Here is a 20,239-nt window from a genome sequence, read left to right as displayed (position 1 = left end):
TTAATTGTTTTATTTAAAACTCCTATCTCATTAATTATTATATTTTATTAACGAATAAATGGAAATACAGCTGTCGTGTGATTATATATATTTTATTGTGGGCGAACTAATATAAATTACAATATAGTGTTATGTTATCCGTGGTATTATCTAAAATAATAAAATGTTATCGCATAGACTAGGGCGCAACTTCGCCCCGTGGACAAAATAAGGGCTCCACTAGCAGTTAGTTAGATAAGGTATAATAACTATATAGAAAATTTTACCTTTCTGTACGTACTACACGTTACTACTTTGAAGTATCCTGTGACTAGTATTATGCTTAAAATAATGCATACCAGGGATTCTGTTTCGCCTGTTATCGCCTGATTAATAAATTCAAATGAATTTTAAAATTAATTTATTTGCAATCCTTATATGTACTTCCAAATTATAACCAAAATACGCCAGTAAATATTATTATTTATAAAAATGAATGCTATCGTAATATAGTGAAGATTGTTAACTCAGCTCGTGCATTCCTAAATATGAATAGTAATGTCTAGGTAGAGGGATAATTATGAGATACGAATCCTTTTATACAAATTTCTCTGGATTTTTATATTTAAATGCAATGAAGTTTAAATGTTTAATATGTCGCTTGAAAATAAAAGTAATAGCTCAATAAATAGGGCCAACTTTTATCCCGGAATTAACGTGGCAATGCGGCGCCTATATCGCCAGTTACGGTTGCGATGGGAATCAATTCTGATGTTTCAGTTTATAAAATTTATAAATGAATGAAGTCGCGAGAATATCTAATTAAAAAATAAGCATACAGCTATCAAGAATCAATCGAAATTTTATTATTACATTTTACACCAAAAATACTTTTAAAAGGTAGTTTTTAGCGCCATCTATTATTTTCCAATAACATTTGAATACCATGTAAAATAACGTAAATTGGTTGGTTCTTTTTAATTTCTTTTTCTATTCATCACTAGATAGCGCAAATATATTTGTAACTGCCGATATAACTACTTGACACTAGATGGCGGACAAATTTATGTGCCGCGTTTTTTAACCTTTAATCACATTAATTCATATTAATAGTCTGTATTATATTATATTTCAAAAAAATATTTATTTAAATTGTTTTTTGATCCTTGATTGTTGACGATAATTTTATTTCTCCTTTGAGTAATTACTATATTACAAAAATTGGTTTATCTCTCTTTTCTGTTAGACTTTCAGAAGTGGTTATCAAATAAAGCAATCAATTTATGAGACGTAGCTTATATTGAAAGCCAACTGTTTTGTTGAATTACAAATGTTCACGAAATTCCTTTAGAGTTTGATTAAAGCACAAAAATCTAACCATATTTAATTATTCTTTGTGAATATCTGCGAGCAGTTATTACTCAACCCTTATAATTAATTACTACAACTTGTAGTATTTATATGCTTGTACCTAAAAGTAGACGAAACTATAACAGCCGTCTAGAGTAAATTTAAGTAATATTTGAATATAGTTTGTGATTATCATTTTATTTATCAAGCTTACGTTGCAATAAGAGAAACAGTAACTAAAAAAGTCGCCACATCAGTAAATGTCGTAAGACGCTACATGTATAAGTACTAGAGTCGCATGACATATAAGTCGGTGTTTATATGCGGTAGGTGAGGTTATAGCAGTGCACGGGACGCCATGTCGATGTCGACCCGCGCCGCGCCTCGGTGAATCATTGTGTGGTTACCGCGATCGACACGTATGATACTTTTTTAGATTAGATTTTATAATAAATTAAAGATTTTTCATTATCCTTTCCTTACCTATTAGAAATTAAAGTACGTTAATTCGGTTGTGATTGCTGGTTATGAAAGGTTACAAGCTTAAAGGCTTGTCTTAAATTTGTCTTAGTCTCGGTCATATTTCATATTGACTTCATAGGTCTTTTACAAGTTAGGAAGATAAAAATCCCAGGAATGTTGGCGCTTAAGGACCACATGGCAGTGGCTTTGTTTGATACGATTATGTATAACTGCCACAATTTAAATAAAGTAACTAAAGAGGGACTTGATGGGTTTGCTTTCCGAACCGGCGGTACAAGAATTCTTCTACCAGAAGTCTAATTGAATAAATAAATGTTTGAGTTTGAGTTTACCCTTGAAAGTTCAATAGAAAGCTTTTCTTAAATTTAATATCAAAATGAAAAGACACTAAACAAATCCGTTATATGGAAGTAAGAAACGTATACAAAGAGAACGAATAATATACAAAATGAACTAAATGACAAAGTATCAACATTGTCCGTTCGGCGTACAGTCGCTCGGTAGCGGTAGCGGTGAGTGGCGCTCGGCGCGGCTGCTTTGTTCCCGGGCTGGCAGGCGGCAACCGACGCGCGGTAGGGCTGCTGCGTCGTGCATTTATTTCATTTTATTTTTTATGTATATTATTGTATACAAAAGCTTGTACTGTAGCATTATAGCTTAATCTGAAGTTTGAATATTGTATATTAGTACAAATCATAAAATCGTATTAGAATTGTAGATTACGTTAAATGTTTAGTGTACAATATAAATATTAGAAATGTATGTATGGCATTAAAATATATGCCTAATTATGCTAGAGTCCACAAAACTAATATAACTCAAGAGTTATTTGAACGCACTACTTCCAGGAATTACTGAACCGAACCAAAATCCTTTCACGTTAACATTTATAGAAAGACATAAAATTTAAATATAAATAACGGTTAAATTTATCAATTAATTTAACAGGTGGGAAATTGCATTTAAAACGTTGGTATACTTCACTGATCTTACATATTGTTTTGACGCTTTTATTACATCTTTATTATAAACAAATCAAATACTATATCACTATTTTTTAGCAATATTTGTATCATATCAATAGCAATGTTGAACCATAGTAATTGTTCTCTTATACATAATATAACACAGAATAATATAAAAATATTAAATTTCCTCATCGCCAGCCCTAGCGTCAAAGCGGGCCGATAGCAATATCGCTGAGTGCGACGGGCGGCAACAGCGAGTCGCGCCTAATTTACTCCGCCAACGCCTCTCCCCGCTGCGGGCCTGGTAGTGGCGTACGGATAGCACCTACTATGTTTTTGTTGTATATAAAAAAAAATATTATTTTTTGCACGTGGCAACTTTATCCAAAAGAAAATCATTAATTATTATTATTTAACTCGGCCTCATTTAACTCAACTTAACCTAGCAAATTGGTACCAAAGAACTGACCTGATTATCTTCTGACCGTAGCAATGAATAAAATTATAATTTCAGTGTTGTAAAATTCGATGTACAAAATAGGTTCCTTCCTAATACGCATATAATGCAAAAAACTGTTTATTTTGATCTTTATTTGATTCAATAAAAGGCACGAAAATATACAATTGATAATTTACTGACGCCTATTACAAAGAGCATTGAATTTTGAAACAACTCAAATTTTGTCTTCGTTGTCATCCCTACATTTGTCTAATTTTGCAAAATTAACTGATTTATTCAGAATTTCGCAATTATAAATTTATTTAGCAAATTCTTATTTAATCAAAATGGCAAAAATATAAATGAATTGTTGTAATCTTAATAATACCCGAAATACCCTGTTCCAAAATCAAATTTGGTAGCATCTCTATAAACAGTTTCGTTTATTAACAAACTCGCAAAACACCCTAATTGCTAAAAACGCGGCAAACAAAAACTTTTACTCGGCCAATTTGAAGCACGAACCGTTGTGTACTATAGGATCCGTCGCATCAGCACTCTCGAAGTGGTATCCAATTTGCGAATGCATTCAATAAGTGCCTGATTTCGTCGACTTTTGCGAGAGACGCCTGACGGTGCATTTTTATCTCCGCTACGGGCCGGCAATTTGTTCAAAAACTGGATGCAAATTTTGGTTTTCCCTGCTAACGTCATACTATTTCAGAGTTAATAAAATAGTGATAATAACAAGATTAAAATTAAATTTTTTATTCTATTTGTATTTCGACATAGTTTAAAGTCATGTTGCTAACAAGTGAACCTCAGATATAAATTATTACAAGTAACTATAATATTGTTTACAGGGTTTTACTAGACTGGATGTGGTTTTGCTCCATATGCTATATATAGACTTTAGAGTAAAATTAACTTTAAGTACTTATTTGTCGTTGTGAAAAGAATAATAAAGCATGTCAAGAAGTAAATTATTTGTTTAACCATATTAACACAAATAAAAAATTTAAGCAGCAAGTTTTGAAACATTTTACTTCAAACTATTTTTTTATTTGTAACTTTTACTTACAATATTGTAAGCATGTACCAGAGCGTCAGAAACAAGGGAATATGTGAGAAAGCTGAGTACTGCGCACAAAAAGTTGCCTAGTGGCGAAATGAAATATATCTGCGCCAGCTTTGCGGATAAGCCGCCGGGCGAGGTGGGGCCGGGCCAGTAAAGTAGGTGTCGCTAGGGGTGTCCCGGCGTATCGATATCGATGTTAGTTTTCTTTGTTGTTCAAATATATTTTTCTTCAAGTAGCATGACTCTGTACGTTTTTCTGTTATCTATTTCACTCACATTGAGCTTTGTGTTCTTCACAAAAAGTAACCTCGGTCCTTCCCCAAAGTTTATTCCATCTCAGTCCCAAATTTCAACGAAAAACTTTCACATGTTTAGTAATGAAACCGCGACAAACAAAAAATTATTTGGTACTCCCTGTATGCCATATAATTCGTATTATTTATTTATTTCGTATGTTTAAAACTCAATTATTCTTTATGGGTTTGTCGTACTTATCCAAATAAAACTACAATTTTCATCGTACCTTATCACTATCACCATAAAATATTTTTATCATAATTTCAAAAGTTGTCGATAAAACTACATCACTACGGGCTGGCAAGTGCGGAACGAAGCGTCGACAGGACGCATTAGTGAGGTCGGTTTGATTGTATCATATCGTATACATAGCTTATATACGTTCCTATGTACAGTACAACCACGCTTTGCTGTTCGTGATCCGAAATAATGATTTACATGTTGCCGCGTGTTCATATATAGCCGTATATATGTATATGTATGCGTGTGTGGAACTAGTTTGAAACAGCTACTTTCACTTATGTTATTCTGGTACTTTTTTGTTTATATTATAAATAAAAAAATAGTAATAATAAAAGCTAGAGAAGAGAAATGGATAAAAAATACCGTCTATTCCATTCATTCTTCTTCTGTGCATCTGCATCATTTTTTTCTAAATCGGGGCAGTTGTATGAAAGAGCGACTAAAATCTTAAATTTAACAATTTAAAGCTATATGGCTACATTTTAGTAATTTTTCCAACAAACATGATCAATTCCATAAGAAATGGTTGAGCGTTTTTTGACTCACCAAACAATCCCTACTAATATTATAAATGCGAAAGTAACTCTGTCTGTCTGTCTGTCTGTTACGCTTTCACGCCTAAACCACTGAACCGATTTTTACAAAATTTGATATGAAGATAGAAATGAACTTGGGAAAGAACATAGGATACTTTTTATCGCGAAAAAAGGGTAGAAAGGGTTGAAAGAGGGGATGAAAGTTTATATGAAAGTTCGTTATTGTCAAACCGATTTTGATGAAACTTGGTATAAAGATGGAGATGAACGTGGGAAAGAACAAACCACACTTTTTGATGCGAAGAAAATACTCCTTACCGTGTCGCGCGATATAAGCGAATTCTACGCGGGCGAAGCCGCGGGCAAAAAGCTAGTTGGTATATATATATACCCAGAGGTCTCATTTTGATAGCGCTGTATCATAAATGCCCCAATAGCGTAAATATATTTGACATATATTCCATCAGTGGTCAATACCTAGACATTATTGTTATTTATACAACCCTGCGTTAATTTAAAAATAGGTATTATATCGGTTATGTATTTTCGAATCAAAAAATATTTATTTGAATTCTACAATCGCTTTGGGAAGATAATAAATTAATTATACAATTCAGTAATAAGGCTACTTATCTATTCTTATGCTCGCCATCAGATTTTACGAATTACAAAGAAATATTGGTATGTCTAGTAAAACATTGTGGAAGTTTGTGTGTGTGATATTTGTAATTTATTGAATTTGGCCTTAATTAATATTTAATACCAGACAATGTATGGAAAATCTCAGCTGAGGTGGAAAAATTTAATAAATTTTTATAGCACATAGCATATTTTATATCGGCTAAAAATATTTTTTAGCCCATATGCAATGAATTAAATCACGATTTATATTTGTAATCTTCTCCATAGATAATTACTGGGTAATTAATATACTAGCTTCACTTACACAACGACGCTATCAACATCATCCAACGCAAAATGATAAAAAAAAATTGTAACTTTTTTAAAGTCCAGTGAAATGCATTCTCAATAGTCGTTTGAAACCGATGTTGAATACTGAATACTTTCATCTGAAATCATCGCCTTCTCGCAGTTATATCATCCTGGTACACTATTCGTCTCAGCTATGATCTGTTCGAACAGATGCGTTTCTAGTTCCCTCTCAGCATCCGTGAGTGATCCGCGGAATAATAGTCTCCTTTGTGATTTATGATGCTCTGGTATTATTAAGCAAAAATGTCGTATGTGCATTCAGGCCAAAATGGATTTGATTTTTTTTGTAAATTGTACTTACTTACTAACTAACTGGATCTATATAGCTATCTGTTTTGTAAAATATTTTTTTTTACATTATTACGGTTTCATTAAAATAGGTATAGTAAAAATATATTAATAGTATTTAGGTACAGTTTGATTTTGATGAATTGAAATAATATTTAAATCCTTACTTCATTTATTAAAAAAATAAAAAAAATCCTAAAACTTTATGAAAACACAGAATAATTAACCATAAATTAAAGTAAATTAATTAATTGTCTTTTAAAAACAAACGAAAACCAGACGGCAATGTTAAAGTTACATACAAAAAACAGCAAGTAAGCTACTACTTACTTAATCTTTAACAAAAAAAAAATACAAACAATGCGGCTAGTAAATAGCTGACGAAAGGGATTGTTGAAATTAATTAAATAATAAATATTTTATTTTACAATAATGATTACACGGAGGCCCAAAGGATGGACGTTGACAGAGCGAACGATGGACGCAAGAATGAAAAATCACGGTATATTATTCATCAACTTCCTAGGTTTACATGAATGAGAGAGTGTTAAAACATACGAAAAAATTATGATTAAAAATTGAAATGACATTTACGACCTTTGTGATACGGTTCAATTTTCAGTAAAGACTTTCTTGCGTCTCGTTCGGCGCAAGATTCATTTTCAAGTCTTTATATCCTCATAGCGCCTGTTCGCCTAGTAGCCTGCGCACAATTCGCGCAAGCGCGCTAGCCGCGCGCATTGTTGTCGGCGCGCGCGCACCATTTTTGTTTATAAAACTGTTTTGTGCGTACGTCTCTTTAAATGTGAGACTTACTACTAAGAACTTAGATGCTATTTCGGATTGTTAACAATAATTTTTAGTAAATTAGTTACGCGAGTGATAATTTTTTGTTATCTGAATTCTGCATTATGATTTATATTCCAAATAATACAGTTTTTTTTAATTATGACAACTTTATTATTTATTAGATATTTTTAATGCATTACTTACTGATTTTTTTAAATTCATATTTGTTATTTAATCCCAAATTTCCAGTAGCAGAACTACGAGCTTCTCTTTATGTTGATGGTGAATTAGAAATTATACTTAGAACTTTTACAATTAATAAATAAATAGTAGTATACTACAAATATCACGATGGGTTCATTATACATTTAAAATTCAATTATCATTTGAATTATACGTAATTTTTCATGTAAAAATAGAGGGGAATTTGTGAATATTATAAGTAAGGAATGCTAAGGAGTGCTTTATCCTTCTAGTATTCGTGTACATAATTTGAATAGTGTTTCGCTAAAATTATATTAGGAACTATCAAAGAAATTACTACGATAAATCTATCTAGAAATTGATTTTAATCACTTCATATAACAATTACTTTTATTATGATACAAATCATAATTCCTAAGATAACTCACAAAGTTTAATTTTTGACAGGACTCTGAAAGAAAATACCGTTTCCCTATTTGCTAATGTTATCACAGAAAATATTTTTTACCGTATATTTTAAGAGATAAATGAAAAAAAAGCTATGCGATTTTGATTCATAATTAATGTTATTTTGTGAATTATACATGCCGTTGTTTTGATTATATCGTGGTGTGGAAAAACTATGGCAATCTATAGTATAACTTATGAATGTCAAATATACTCGAAAAGACTTGGCGTTTAAAATATTTACAAAGCCTGCCTTGGGACTAGTAAAGTGACATATGACAAATTTTTAATTGGCAAGTCTTTTTTAATGCTAGTTGAGCTAGTTGAGGCACAGGAATAATTGTTTTGATGTTTTGTTAAATGACGTCATTCGACGCGTATCACATTTTAGAATGAGATGATTTTTAAACTCAAATAGATGAATGATCACCTCAACACTTTGATAAAGGAAAAATATGGGTGCAGTGTTTTTTGATATATCTACTTTTTATTAAAATATAGAGAAATAAATAGCTTTAAATTTTGAAATGTCGATAATTATATATGAATAAATTGTGTAATTTAACCAGTTGGACACGAATTAATGGTTGCTATCATAAGTTATTTGTAAAGACATAAAGTGATGTAATCTATTACATTCGAGGGCGGCATTGTTAAATTTACAAGCCAAGTTATAGATAAATAAATAAAAAAATATTTGCTAGATATATTCTCACTCAATTGATATACGTTAAAATGTACATATTTTTTTTCTCCTGTTATATAAAGTTGACGAATTTGCTTGTAAGATTACTTTGCCGATGCCGATTACTGGGCCGATGAAATTTGGTACAGACATAGCTTTTTTAATACGGCAATCTCAAGAATGCTACGCAGCCCCGGGACTATCATTTTTATTTATTACAATCTAAAAAGATAACCTAAGTAACTAAACTAACTCTATTCAAGACATGAGTGCGCCATACACTAATATTTACCAGGCGAATAGCGCTTCTAAGTAGTAAACAATAGTTATTGCAAGGACGGCCGAGCGCGCATTATCGGACGCTCCGGCGATCAGGCCGATTGTTTTGCGGGCAATTAACACGGCCCGGCCCGCACGTGCCCGTCCCAGTAGCAGACAGACGCCAGTACACCGCGCGCTCCCTACGCCGGCGGTTGCGTTGAGGGGGGTGGTTCGCTCGCCGTTCCAAATTTGTTCGATATATACGTCGATTGTATTATACCCTGGTACTTTTTGTTTTTTTTTGTATGACAATGTATTGATAGTAGATTACTCGTTTCATAATAGAAATTAATACTAGGAATTTTGGAAAAATGCTATTGAGAAGGTTTTTAAAATAACTTCGAAATATTAATATTAAATACAAGGGGTTGCAAAATGTTTGGTTAAATTATAAAAAATATTTTTTTTGGCATTTATTTAACTTAAGCGATTGATAGAAACATATCCCTGCTTCAGTTGTCAAAAAAGTTTCCCCAAAGTCCTCTAGACCTACAAGAACTTCGCAGTCAAAAGTTCCCGTTCGGAAAGTTGTACGCACGCGAGTCTTAAACTTTGCTGTTCCAAAACTTTTCGTCAAAACACTTCTCAAGAAACCCGCAGGGGGACTGTTCGGGTCTAATTAAATTCCTCAGACATATAAAAAAAAACAAAAAGTGCCAGTTCTTAATCTTTAATTGTGTCGTGTAGATTGGTGAAAACGATGTTCCATTTTTAAACCAAGTGTAGTGAATGAGGCAAAATGGCTGCGGCCATGATAAAGGACCGCGGACTGCGTAAAAAGTTGACACAAGAAGCGATACCCGAGAAAACGCCTAAAAAGCCATCCAAACGCAAATTGACACCCAGTAGTTCCAAGAACGACAAGAAAAACGAGCAAAATAACAACAAACGACCGAAGATACAGACGGGCGACCCAAAACTCGATTTGTTTTCAACATATCAACCATGGGTCATCCAAACGTACGGGGATCTGGCTAAAACAAAAACAATTACATTGAAAAAGTACGCCAGGATTCTGAGAACACTACGCGGGGAGGAATGCAATAGCTCTGACAGCTCGAAATTTCGTTTTTGGGTGAAGGCAAAGGGTTTCCACGTTGGCAAACCTCCTGGATATGATGCGAAACCGGCGGATAGCATTGTATGCAGATACAGCGTTGCGGATGCTGAAGGATGTACCAGGGGGCCAGAAGGTCAAGAAGTGTACAGCGGATCTCAAAATGACCCGCCACTGTACATACCAACGCCACCCCTAAAGGCAAGTTCTTTTGCATTTTAGTTACCTTGTGTGTGTGTGTGTAGTTTTATTTATATATTTTTTGATCAAAGATTATTTAAAATTATCACTAACACACATTAAAGTTAAAACTATTTTAATAATATTTATTAGACACAAAATAATTGAAAAAGTAGATAAACTTTTATGTCCTTAAATTACTTAATCTGCTCAATTATTCTTAATCATACATAAAGACATAAACTTAAGACGTATTAGAAATTCAACACAAACAACAACTTCAGACGCCCGTGCGTGCAAGCTAAAAAATTAAAAAATAATCTCAGAAAAATATATTTTGTTGACCTTACCCTTTCAAAGATCTAGACCGATATACCAAGAACACATAACCATTAAAGATGATCTTAAGCGGAGCTCTTACTCATAATCTGTTATCAACAAGTATCTATAATGGCCTCTATTGTAATTCTGTAAGAGCGATAATTGCGTGGCCACGATGTATACTTATTACGTGGTAGCAAATAGCGATCAAAGAACAGGTGAAATGTGCCACCGTACGATTCGCATGAGTTAGTCGGAGAGTCGGTTTGAAGATTTTTATTACATCCTTTATCTTTGTATATGTTGGTATATTTTTCTATTCATTCTAGTACGTATATGTATAACAAAATAGTTAACGTTATAAACTAAACTGTGGTACTTTTTATATAAGAAATATTCTGTTTCAACATTGCTTAGTATTTCTTATTATAATTAGTGATCCATAAATTTCATTATTATATGTTTAAAACGACGGATAAAAATCTTAAATAGATTCATTATATTTATAATATAATATAATATTTCAGAAAATATATAGTCATAATTATGTGAACAGTCACAGTAATTTATATAATTAATATTGCCTCTGATTGGTCAGTCTTATGTGTTTTCTTTTTTTAAACATTTTGTGTCTGAGCTAAATAACCTGCGTGTATATATGATGAGAAATAAAATAAATTGTGACTTTCAGCTCTCTTGCTAAGATTTCTCTGACGGATGGCATTCGTGAAGGCGAACTAATCTACTCGCAATATTACTTACTGCTGACTACAAGCACACTACGAGAAACTGCGTGGCTTAGGCTTTGTTAGTTAGTTTTTATATTTACTAAATCTCAACGTAACGTAAATTCCATATTCGAAATTCCAGGAAAGACGTAAATGTAAAAAAAAAACTCTTTTTTTATTTTTTTCCGTATTCAGTCCTGCCAGTTTAAGATTCTTACTATCGTTTAAAACATTAGGTAAAAATTACTGGCGTACGTGCGTAAATTATCTGTAAGAGTTTTATTAATCGAACAAAAAAAGAGGAAACAAACAGTAAGTTAGTAATTTTCGCTAGGTATTCAAGGATTCGATTTAATTTTTCAGTTTTTATAACCGCCTGATAAGAAGTCGTATATAGTATTGATAACATTCCTAGAAACTACCTAAGGTTTCGTTTTCTAACTTCTCTATACTGCAAATAACTCTTATTCGAAATAACTGTATAAAATCTTCGAAATAATATGACAGATATTTTTAATTTGACATGTGACAGGTATTTATATTATTATTGTCTCATTTTTGCTTACCCACTTTAATTGTTAGGGTTGCCTGGTAGAGATCGCTACTTAAATAAGGCCGCCTATTGCTATTTTCATGTTGAATTTTTGTAAAGCATGAAGAATTTTCATTAATTAATTTCCTTTCCTTATCCCTTTCCCATTAAAAGCGGGAGCGCATTCGCAGAGACACTACCTCTATTCGTTCAGGGCGGTAGTGAGCGCTTACCATCAGGCGAACCACAAAAAAAAGATTTTTTAGTCTGTGGTTCCAGTATATAGATCCCAGTTAGCATATAGATCCTAGTATATAGATTCTTTTATTTGAAGTCTTTCGTACCCTATAGAGATAGGGTACGACTTACGACAATATTCGACTGTTTTTTTGTGTGTGCCACCTCGAAACTCTCGACGGGATGAATCGATTTTGATGTTTCTTTTTTTGTTTGAAAAGTGATTCCTTCCGTGTGGTCGCATAATTAAATTTGGTGTATTTCTCATAATTGTTTGTTATAAAATACCTTAAGAGTAGGCCTTTGTCTACAGACAAATTGCTCCACTCAAAGTAGATTAAAAGTTTATTAAGTGCAAGGAAAAAAGCAGCCATAAGGACTACATTATATTTTTATTTGTATTGTGAATGAACGTATGTTATTTGTATAAGGAACAACAGTTTACGGAACTAAAATCGCCCACTGAATACCACATCTCTATTAATTAATAGTCTGTGCTTATATTACATAGTCTTTAATCTATACATTCTATAGTCTATGCTCTATACCCCAGCCGTTAAACCACAGATTATAAAACGTTGACGCCTGCCGTGTGATTCTGCCATTCAATTTATATTCGCCGGGCGCAAAAATGAGGAACAATGGCCACCGCAGCGGCCACACGATGCGTTAAACGATCGATTTGACGTTTGCTACCTCCTCTCGGGCCGTACTCCCCTGGTACCTGGTGTATGTATCGATATTTTAATTCGATTGAGGCTTCAATCGATATTATTATTTAAGTTCACAAAAAAATTACTGAATGAGTGAGTGGTTTTAAATAATTTAACTCACACGGACTCAATCTTGACCAGGAAATACTTGTATAACTAATATTATACACATGCACAGCCCTAAATAGATATTTGCGGTTGTAGGCTCGTGCAAACAACGCGATACCCATTCATTTCAAAAATTGTCTATTGTACTTGTCGCTTTTAATTAATAAGTACTTTTCGCTAACCTTACCTTACCGAAACCTACCTTACCTAACCTTACCGAAACGATTTCCCAACTTTTTCTTAATTTTCACCATACAAACGTATTTCTTTCTCTTAAAAATTGTAGCTTCACACCGTCACGCGAGTTAAAGGTTGACACTGCACAATATATCAAACTCCACTGTTTAAATTCCACATTTTTACCTGACACCCGCAGACCGCAGTGGTTTTGAGTTTTGAGTGTTTATTTTACTCTCCATTAACTTAACCAATCCAGTAAAAGTCTTGACAGAACCTGTGAGAGACCACCTGAAATCAAGTGTATTTTTTGTTAAAATTCATATACTATTAACATTAACGTCTTCTAACCAACGAAAGTACAAGAAGTCCGGTATATAATTCCGATAAAAATACCTTAATATCATTAGAAAGGTGGAATTAAGAAAAAAGTTTTCGATCGTGGCCTAATTATTTATTAGGAAGTTGTGATCAACATGGCGTTCACAAGTCGCCAGCAGACGTCAATTAAATTACAACGCATCACCAAACCGGGGAAAATCCCTACCAGAAAACCGTCAAAACGAGAATGGTTTTATGAGGTGCTTAATATGAGGTCGAAAAACGCCTGGAGTACCTACGGATGTTTATATAGGAAGGGATGTTTCGCAATATATCGGTTTTCTTATAGTTTTAAGTATTCAAAGTTACTCTCTGTATTTTTTCGTTTAGATTGAGTTAAATATGTTCTCTCCGTCAATAAATTTCTATAGAACATGTCATTTTAACCTTGTTTTAAGAATGAAACGTCCATGGTTTTAATAAAGGGGCTGGCCATATTGACGGATTAGGAGGCAAGTAATTAAAAACGGCGTTCCTTGACTAATCCCGCAGAAGTCACCGCACTAAGCGAACTTTATAATCCGACTCGGGAGGATTCGGGTAAGCTTGCCAACTTAAGGTTCCTAAAAAAGATCATGGCTTAGGGCTGAGTATATTACTACAAAACTGTACCGCTTATTTTGTTATTTAATATGAGAACGTAGCGTCTCTTTTACTATGCGAACCATTTCTTGATAATATCATAAATCGTTCTTTATGCAACTACGGTGGTTTACGATTATATATTTCAACAATCATTTTAAAGTCATTGAATACAACTGAGAGTATTTTATGATCTGAACCGATTCTTTACATTCTATTAGTTTAACCTTCTTCCCACTAGCCATATTTTGAAACTGAAATATTTTTAAGCTAAGATAATCCAGTACACTCGTAATGTTTTCCTTCGGCATGTTCGCATTGATGTTATAAATAATGCACGCTGTGTCGGTCGGAAGCATAAACCCGATCCTTAGTTCAGAATGAAATCTGAAAAACTCGATTCCAGTATGGAAGACTGCTATAACTGGAATGGAATTACGTTTTGCGTGTAGGTTTAATACAGAATAATTGATAGATGTTATTAAAACGTATAATGTTTTTTCGGTTGTGATTAATTATGAAATTATGTAATTATAATTTGTTTTCGTAATAAATATATCTCTATCATTGTTTTCATATAGATATTAAGTAATAACCAGGTGACCTACATGAAAAGACGTGTTTTACCCACTTAATTTTAGTGCATTTTACATCGAGGCATTAATAAAGTCTTCAATAAATCATATCATCGTAAAGTTGGTAACCCTGTGTGCAGGTTTTGTAAAAATGGCGCCATAAATCGGCCCGGGCCGAGCGTCGGTCGCGGGCCGCAGTAAATTATGGCGGGAAAGGATGGTGGGCGCGGGAACCGAATGGCTATAGTCGCGTCGTCATAATGCCAGGAAATAGATAAGGCTGTTGGCACTGCGTTGAACTCGCAAGGAGTTTTTATTCGTCTATAATGTTTAATAATTTTACTTTGATATTGCGTCGATTGTTTTTATTCACAACAAATTCTCTCCTATAGTTAGTTACACACGGGCAAGTACAGACCATAAATTTTATATTAGAATTCCGTGAAATTATTGTGCATTTTGTAGTAAGTAAATGGTCTATGCGCACTGATTTCTTTAACATTTCCGATTGTAAAAAGTACTATAATTTTTGAAACGAATGCGATGACGAAAATGACACAAGTCAGCAAATCAAAGCGGGGAGAGCAGTGTTCAACTGTAAATGTTCAATGCAGATTTGAGGTCAGTATTCTGTTATATAACGTGGAAACTCCGAAGCCTAGTGAATGTTTTATCTAAATAACGCTTTGCCATTTTTTGCAGCTGACATTTTATGGTATACCGTATGTGTTCAAATTATTAAGAGTTATGAGACATTTTAATTATATTTATCCTGATGCAACGATGGGAAGAAGGCGAGGGCGAGGAATAAAACTTATAAATAATTAAGGCAATTAATAAGCTAAGAAATCTAAATATTATATGTTTCTATATTACATATTTAGATTAGAATATCAACATTAAGTGGATCAGATGGTATTGATTTTTTTCACAAACAAGTAGAGGATGTGTGTGTCTTTTACGTATTAGCAAAATATTCTATAAGAAGTTTATTTGAAACATCAGAAAACAATCATTATTCTTTCAATAAAATAAAACATGTCACCAAAATCTTAAACCTGTCATTCTTTCAAACAAGTCAAACGTAACAGACGGACCGACAAAAGCCCTTTCGCATTGCGGGCGTTCTCCCGGCGGCAGAGTACCAGGGCCGCAGCGGTATCAAGAGATCGTTCACTACAGGGAGGTGGGGTGGGGAGCAAGCGGGTAATTGGTTCGCGCCGCCCGAGGCGAGCCCGTATCGCGCTTTACCGACGGCGCCCCCGGTGTCGGGTGTGGATGAATGGAGGCGTGGAGTCGTGTTGCTTCTTATTTTTAGAATTAGCTCTAAGTATTTTGCAGTTGGGCTTTGAAGAAGGTTGTTTAGTTACGAATAGAAAAGTATTGTAGCTGCAATGGTGACAGAAGCTTTTGTCATTACTGTTGCATTTAAAAAAATAGGTATTACACTCGTCACATTTTTTTTAACTTACGCTCCAACACGAAACATTGTCTAGCAATGTTATTTATTTAATCCATCAATAAAATTGTACATATATATAAATTTAGGAATTAAAGAAAAGATAGCAATTTATTAGGCCGCCTTTTCACTTAGAAGTGACCTCTTAGATTCAATCACGCGAAATAGTATCAAGCATTATGAAAAACTATTGGTGAGACAAGAAAAAGATAACAAGATTACATAGCAAAAGTAGTATATTTCATGATTAATACATTTAAAAACTAAATTATAGTCAAATTACAGATAATACATTCAACAAACAACCTAACCTAAACAAACTATCGATCCAAAAATCCTTTCTCATAAATACTTAAATCATACAATTTTCTCGACACACGCACTCCAACATCTCAAAATATGTATCCGCTACAAAACATTTGTTCAACATTGCAAGCCAACACTTGGCAAAAAAAAAACAATAAGGCATCTCCATAGCCGGGCGGCGGCTGTTTGTCATGCCGGGAGTTATAGCTATGTCATGCGGCCACCGGCGCGCCACTTTATACATCCGACGCTACCGCGTTGTGCACACAGCTTTATAGCTATAATTATAGCGAGCGTGTACAGGACTGATCTTACTTCGAACGCTTTCGAATTTTGAATTTGGCAAGGCCAGGGTTTTGTTTGAATTTCGAATGAAGTGAAACGGAAAAAAGTTATTATTTGAACGCGTTTGCCCAATGTGTTTTTTGTATTAATTACATTAAATATTTCGATTTCTAATTAGTTTGAAAATGTGATAGGACGTGAACGGACGTCAATGGTAGTCTGATTTAAGGATATACGGCATCGATCATTCCATGCTTTCTGCTTTCTGTTTTCTATGGGGTTATACATGAAAAATAATCATCGATAATCAAATAGATAAAGAGGTCTAGAACATATCCTTTGTAATATTTATTTTTCAGAGATCTTTTCTTTTTTTTAGAAATTATCAAAAGCTCCGCGTATAGTAGTAAAAAATATAATCTGTTAAATTGTGTTATTGCGTTTCATACTTAAAATTCAGTACCAATGTAACTCTTTATAGTTGACGATATTTAATTATTTACTTCAGTCGAGAATATAATAAAAACATCCCCGAAGAAGGCCGACATTCAAAATTATTAAATATTTTTGTAACAAATTTTTTTTTCGGATGAATAGATTTTAACTCTTTAAACAGGAGTCAGTTAAAATTAACCGTTTGCAACAATTAACTGTACTTTTTTCGAAGTACCAGGCTGCTATAACCACCCAGTAGGTGCCCTATCAAAAGGCCCGCTCATTACTGTTGCCGCGGCGTATTTCGACAGGCGCGCCGTCCGCATGAAATACGATGTCGCCGTGTCACGGATACTGTAGTGATGCGATGCTGATTTATCGACTGGATGACTTGAGTATCGATAAGTGCTGAGTATTAAATTATCATTTGTCGGTTGTTTCGTTTTTAGTTAAACCTGAATCAGAAGTGATGAGAGTAACCATATTATTATGAGCTAGTTTACTTACGCAATACTATATTAGAATTTTTAATTAAAGGTTGAATTCGAATTATAATTTTCAAGAATTTGAAATATCTATACAATTGAATGTTATTCTCATCTTGGTTATAAAAGCACTGCATCGCGAAAATGTTTTAACAAGGCGCTGGGGACAAAAAGGAGTTATTTTTCCAAGCTCATTACGAATACACTTGGAAGCTTGTGAAATTGCCGCTCGCGTGTCACGGATAGGCTGGTGACGTGCTTAGTCTACTGGCTTAGAAGTCAGGCAAGTGACAAGTGAAGTACTGAAGTATATAAAGCCCTTGTTAATGGGTAAATAGAATCCGTTTTCCTTGTAATGGGGCTAGTTTAGCATGGTTTACGCAGTGTGTTTGAGTCGAGAATACGTAAGTACGTTAGGTCATGTTCTGTAATTACGGAGTAAAGAGGGCATAATTCAGTTATATAGGAAGTGACAAGCGTCCCACGTCATCTTCGTGTATATGGGTTTTATTTTCATTAACAGAAATTATATATTTTAGTATGAGATTCAGAGTTTTAGCAAATCCTTAGAGAAGATATTTATTCCGTACTATTTCTTTCTTTTATAGAGATAATTTGGTCAACCGTAAGGCGTATGAAACGAATTTGTAAAGATAGTAACTGACTACAGATTGATATTCAGAGTCTGTGAGTATAAAACATTTCCAGCAAAATAAAACAAAATTGCATTTGTAAAAAACAAAAATGAAAGACTTGAAGGAAATATGATTTTAATTTGACTTTATACAGACGACTGGGTGTTTTAGTCCTATCTCCATTACTTCTATGCTTAGCGGGATTTTGGCGAACGTTTCTGATTTCTATACATAATATTTATGCTTTTCTTAACTATTTAAACATTTAATCATACAAAAATGTATATTGAAAAGAAAACTATGAATTACTAGCTGCGCCCCGCGGTTCCATCCGCGTAAGTCCGTATCCCGTAGGAATATCGGGATAAAAAGTTGCCTATATGTTATTCCAGTTGTCCAGCTGTCTAGGTAACAGATTTCATTGCAATCGATTCAGCAGTTTTTGTGTGAAAGAGCAACAAACACACACACATCCATACTAACTTTCGCATATATAATATTTTTAGTAGGATTATTTTGAGTGGAACATTGACTTCAAATATTATACTATAATGAAAGTTGAAACCTACATTGCTTTAATATATGGAAGAGTTGGACATCAGACCAATAATAGATGTGCCGTAACGTCAAAGGAATATATTTCAAAAAGCTCGGTGAAGCGTATTGAATGCGGTCGGATATGTCTTCGACTGCGGGGTATTCTTGACTACGAGCTAGTGATGTTTTCGAACATATGTTATCGATAATTTCATTTTGAACAAGTATTTTTATTGCTCAATTTTTGGTCGGTGAACGTTGATGAATAGGGTGAAATTGAATTTAATTATCAGAATCATTATTGAATTTTTGAGCAGAATTAATATAAGTTTAGTAAGGAGGTTGTCACTGTGTATATAAAAATTTCAATTTTTATCCCGATTGCCTTATTTGAGACATCATTTTATACTTAAGTATAGCAACAGGTTTCTTCAGAAATAAAACGATTTTTATATACTTTATATATAGGATATTAATTCAATGATGATTGCCATTTATTGTATATATATATATATATATATATATATATATATATATATATATATATATAATCATAGTCTCACATAAAGTTAAATAAAATTGAGTTTTCATCCGCCAGCGAGATGAACGATTTTATTTTTCAAAGCGTTTTTATCACATCACTAGCTCCCCTCACATGCAATCAGTCGGGGCGAGCCGTGGCGACGCCACTCAACGCGCCTCGTAAACGTTATCGGCTACATCGTAAAAACGCGACATAAAATGGCGAACGTGCCGACTGCCGCTTTAACGTGCACTGCGAGCGTTCTAAATTTGAATTTATTCTGTTTTCAGTAACATCGATATCGATTGTTCGATTGTCACTTTACTAGATTTTTTTTTTCATTTGTTTAAAGTTTTTTGGAGATTAACAATTTTATAGTATAAAATGAAAAACATGGTAGGTAGGGTAGGTAACATAAACTTACTAATATTAGGTACTAGACGCTTCATCCGCTTCATCCCGGCTTCGCCCGGATATCAAGGTTCCTGTTTTATCCCAAGGGAAAATTTAATCGGGATAAAAAGTTTCCTAACACCCAAGTCAGCTCATGCCCAGTCTGTATACCAATTTTCATCAAAATCCGTTCAGTATGTAGTTTCAGCGTGATTGACGGATGAACATCCAAACAAACAAACTTTCACATTTATAATATGTATTTGTGTGAGTTCTAGGCTAAAATTATGGGACTTATATGATTCTTACAACGATTTTGGTGATTCTGTAATTAAATATGGTTATATTATTTCTATAGTTGGTATATTCTCAAAACAGGTTTTATACTTTATCTCATGGTGACGGGAGACGAAGAAACCAATAAAACAATGCTTTCCACGCAAACTTGCGGTCATATTGTTTTTCTTTACTGTTTTAAAATAAAAAATAA

General features: G+C 33.6%; 1 protein-coding gene across 1 annotated transcript in view; it reads left to right on the top strand.

The window, feature by feature from the left end:
* Positions 1–9,200: 9,200 nt before the first annotated feature.
* Positions 9,201–20,239, top strand: part of LOC119837201 — a 51,843-nt gene continuing 40,804 nt past the window's right edge. Inside the window, exons 1-2 of the mRNA XM_038362727.1 lie at positions 9,201–9,324; positions 9,788–10,358. Of these exons, the coding sequence (XP_038218655.1) occupies positions 9,840–10,358 (519 nt within the window). The 5' untranslated portion in view covers positions 9,201–9,324; positions 9,788–9,839. The remainder of the gene's footprint in view (positions 9,325–9,787; positions 10,359–20,239) is intronic.

Source organism: Zerene cesonia, chromosome 26 (assembly GCF_012273895.1).
Source record: "Zerene cesonia ecotype Mississippi chromosome 26, Zerene_cesonia_1.1, whole genome shotgun sequence".
NCBI lineage: Eukaryota > Metazoa > Arthropoda > Insecta > Lepidoptera > Pieridae > Zerene > Zerene cesonia.
This window is presented reverse-complemented; position numbering and strand designations above follow the sequence as displayed.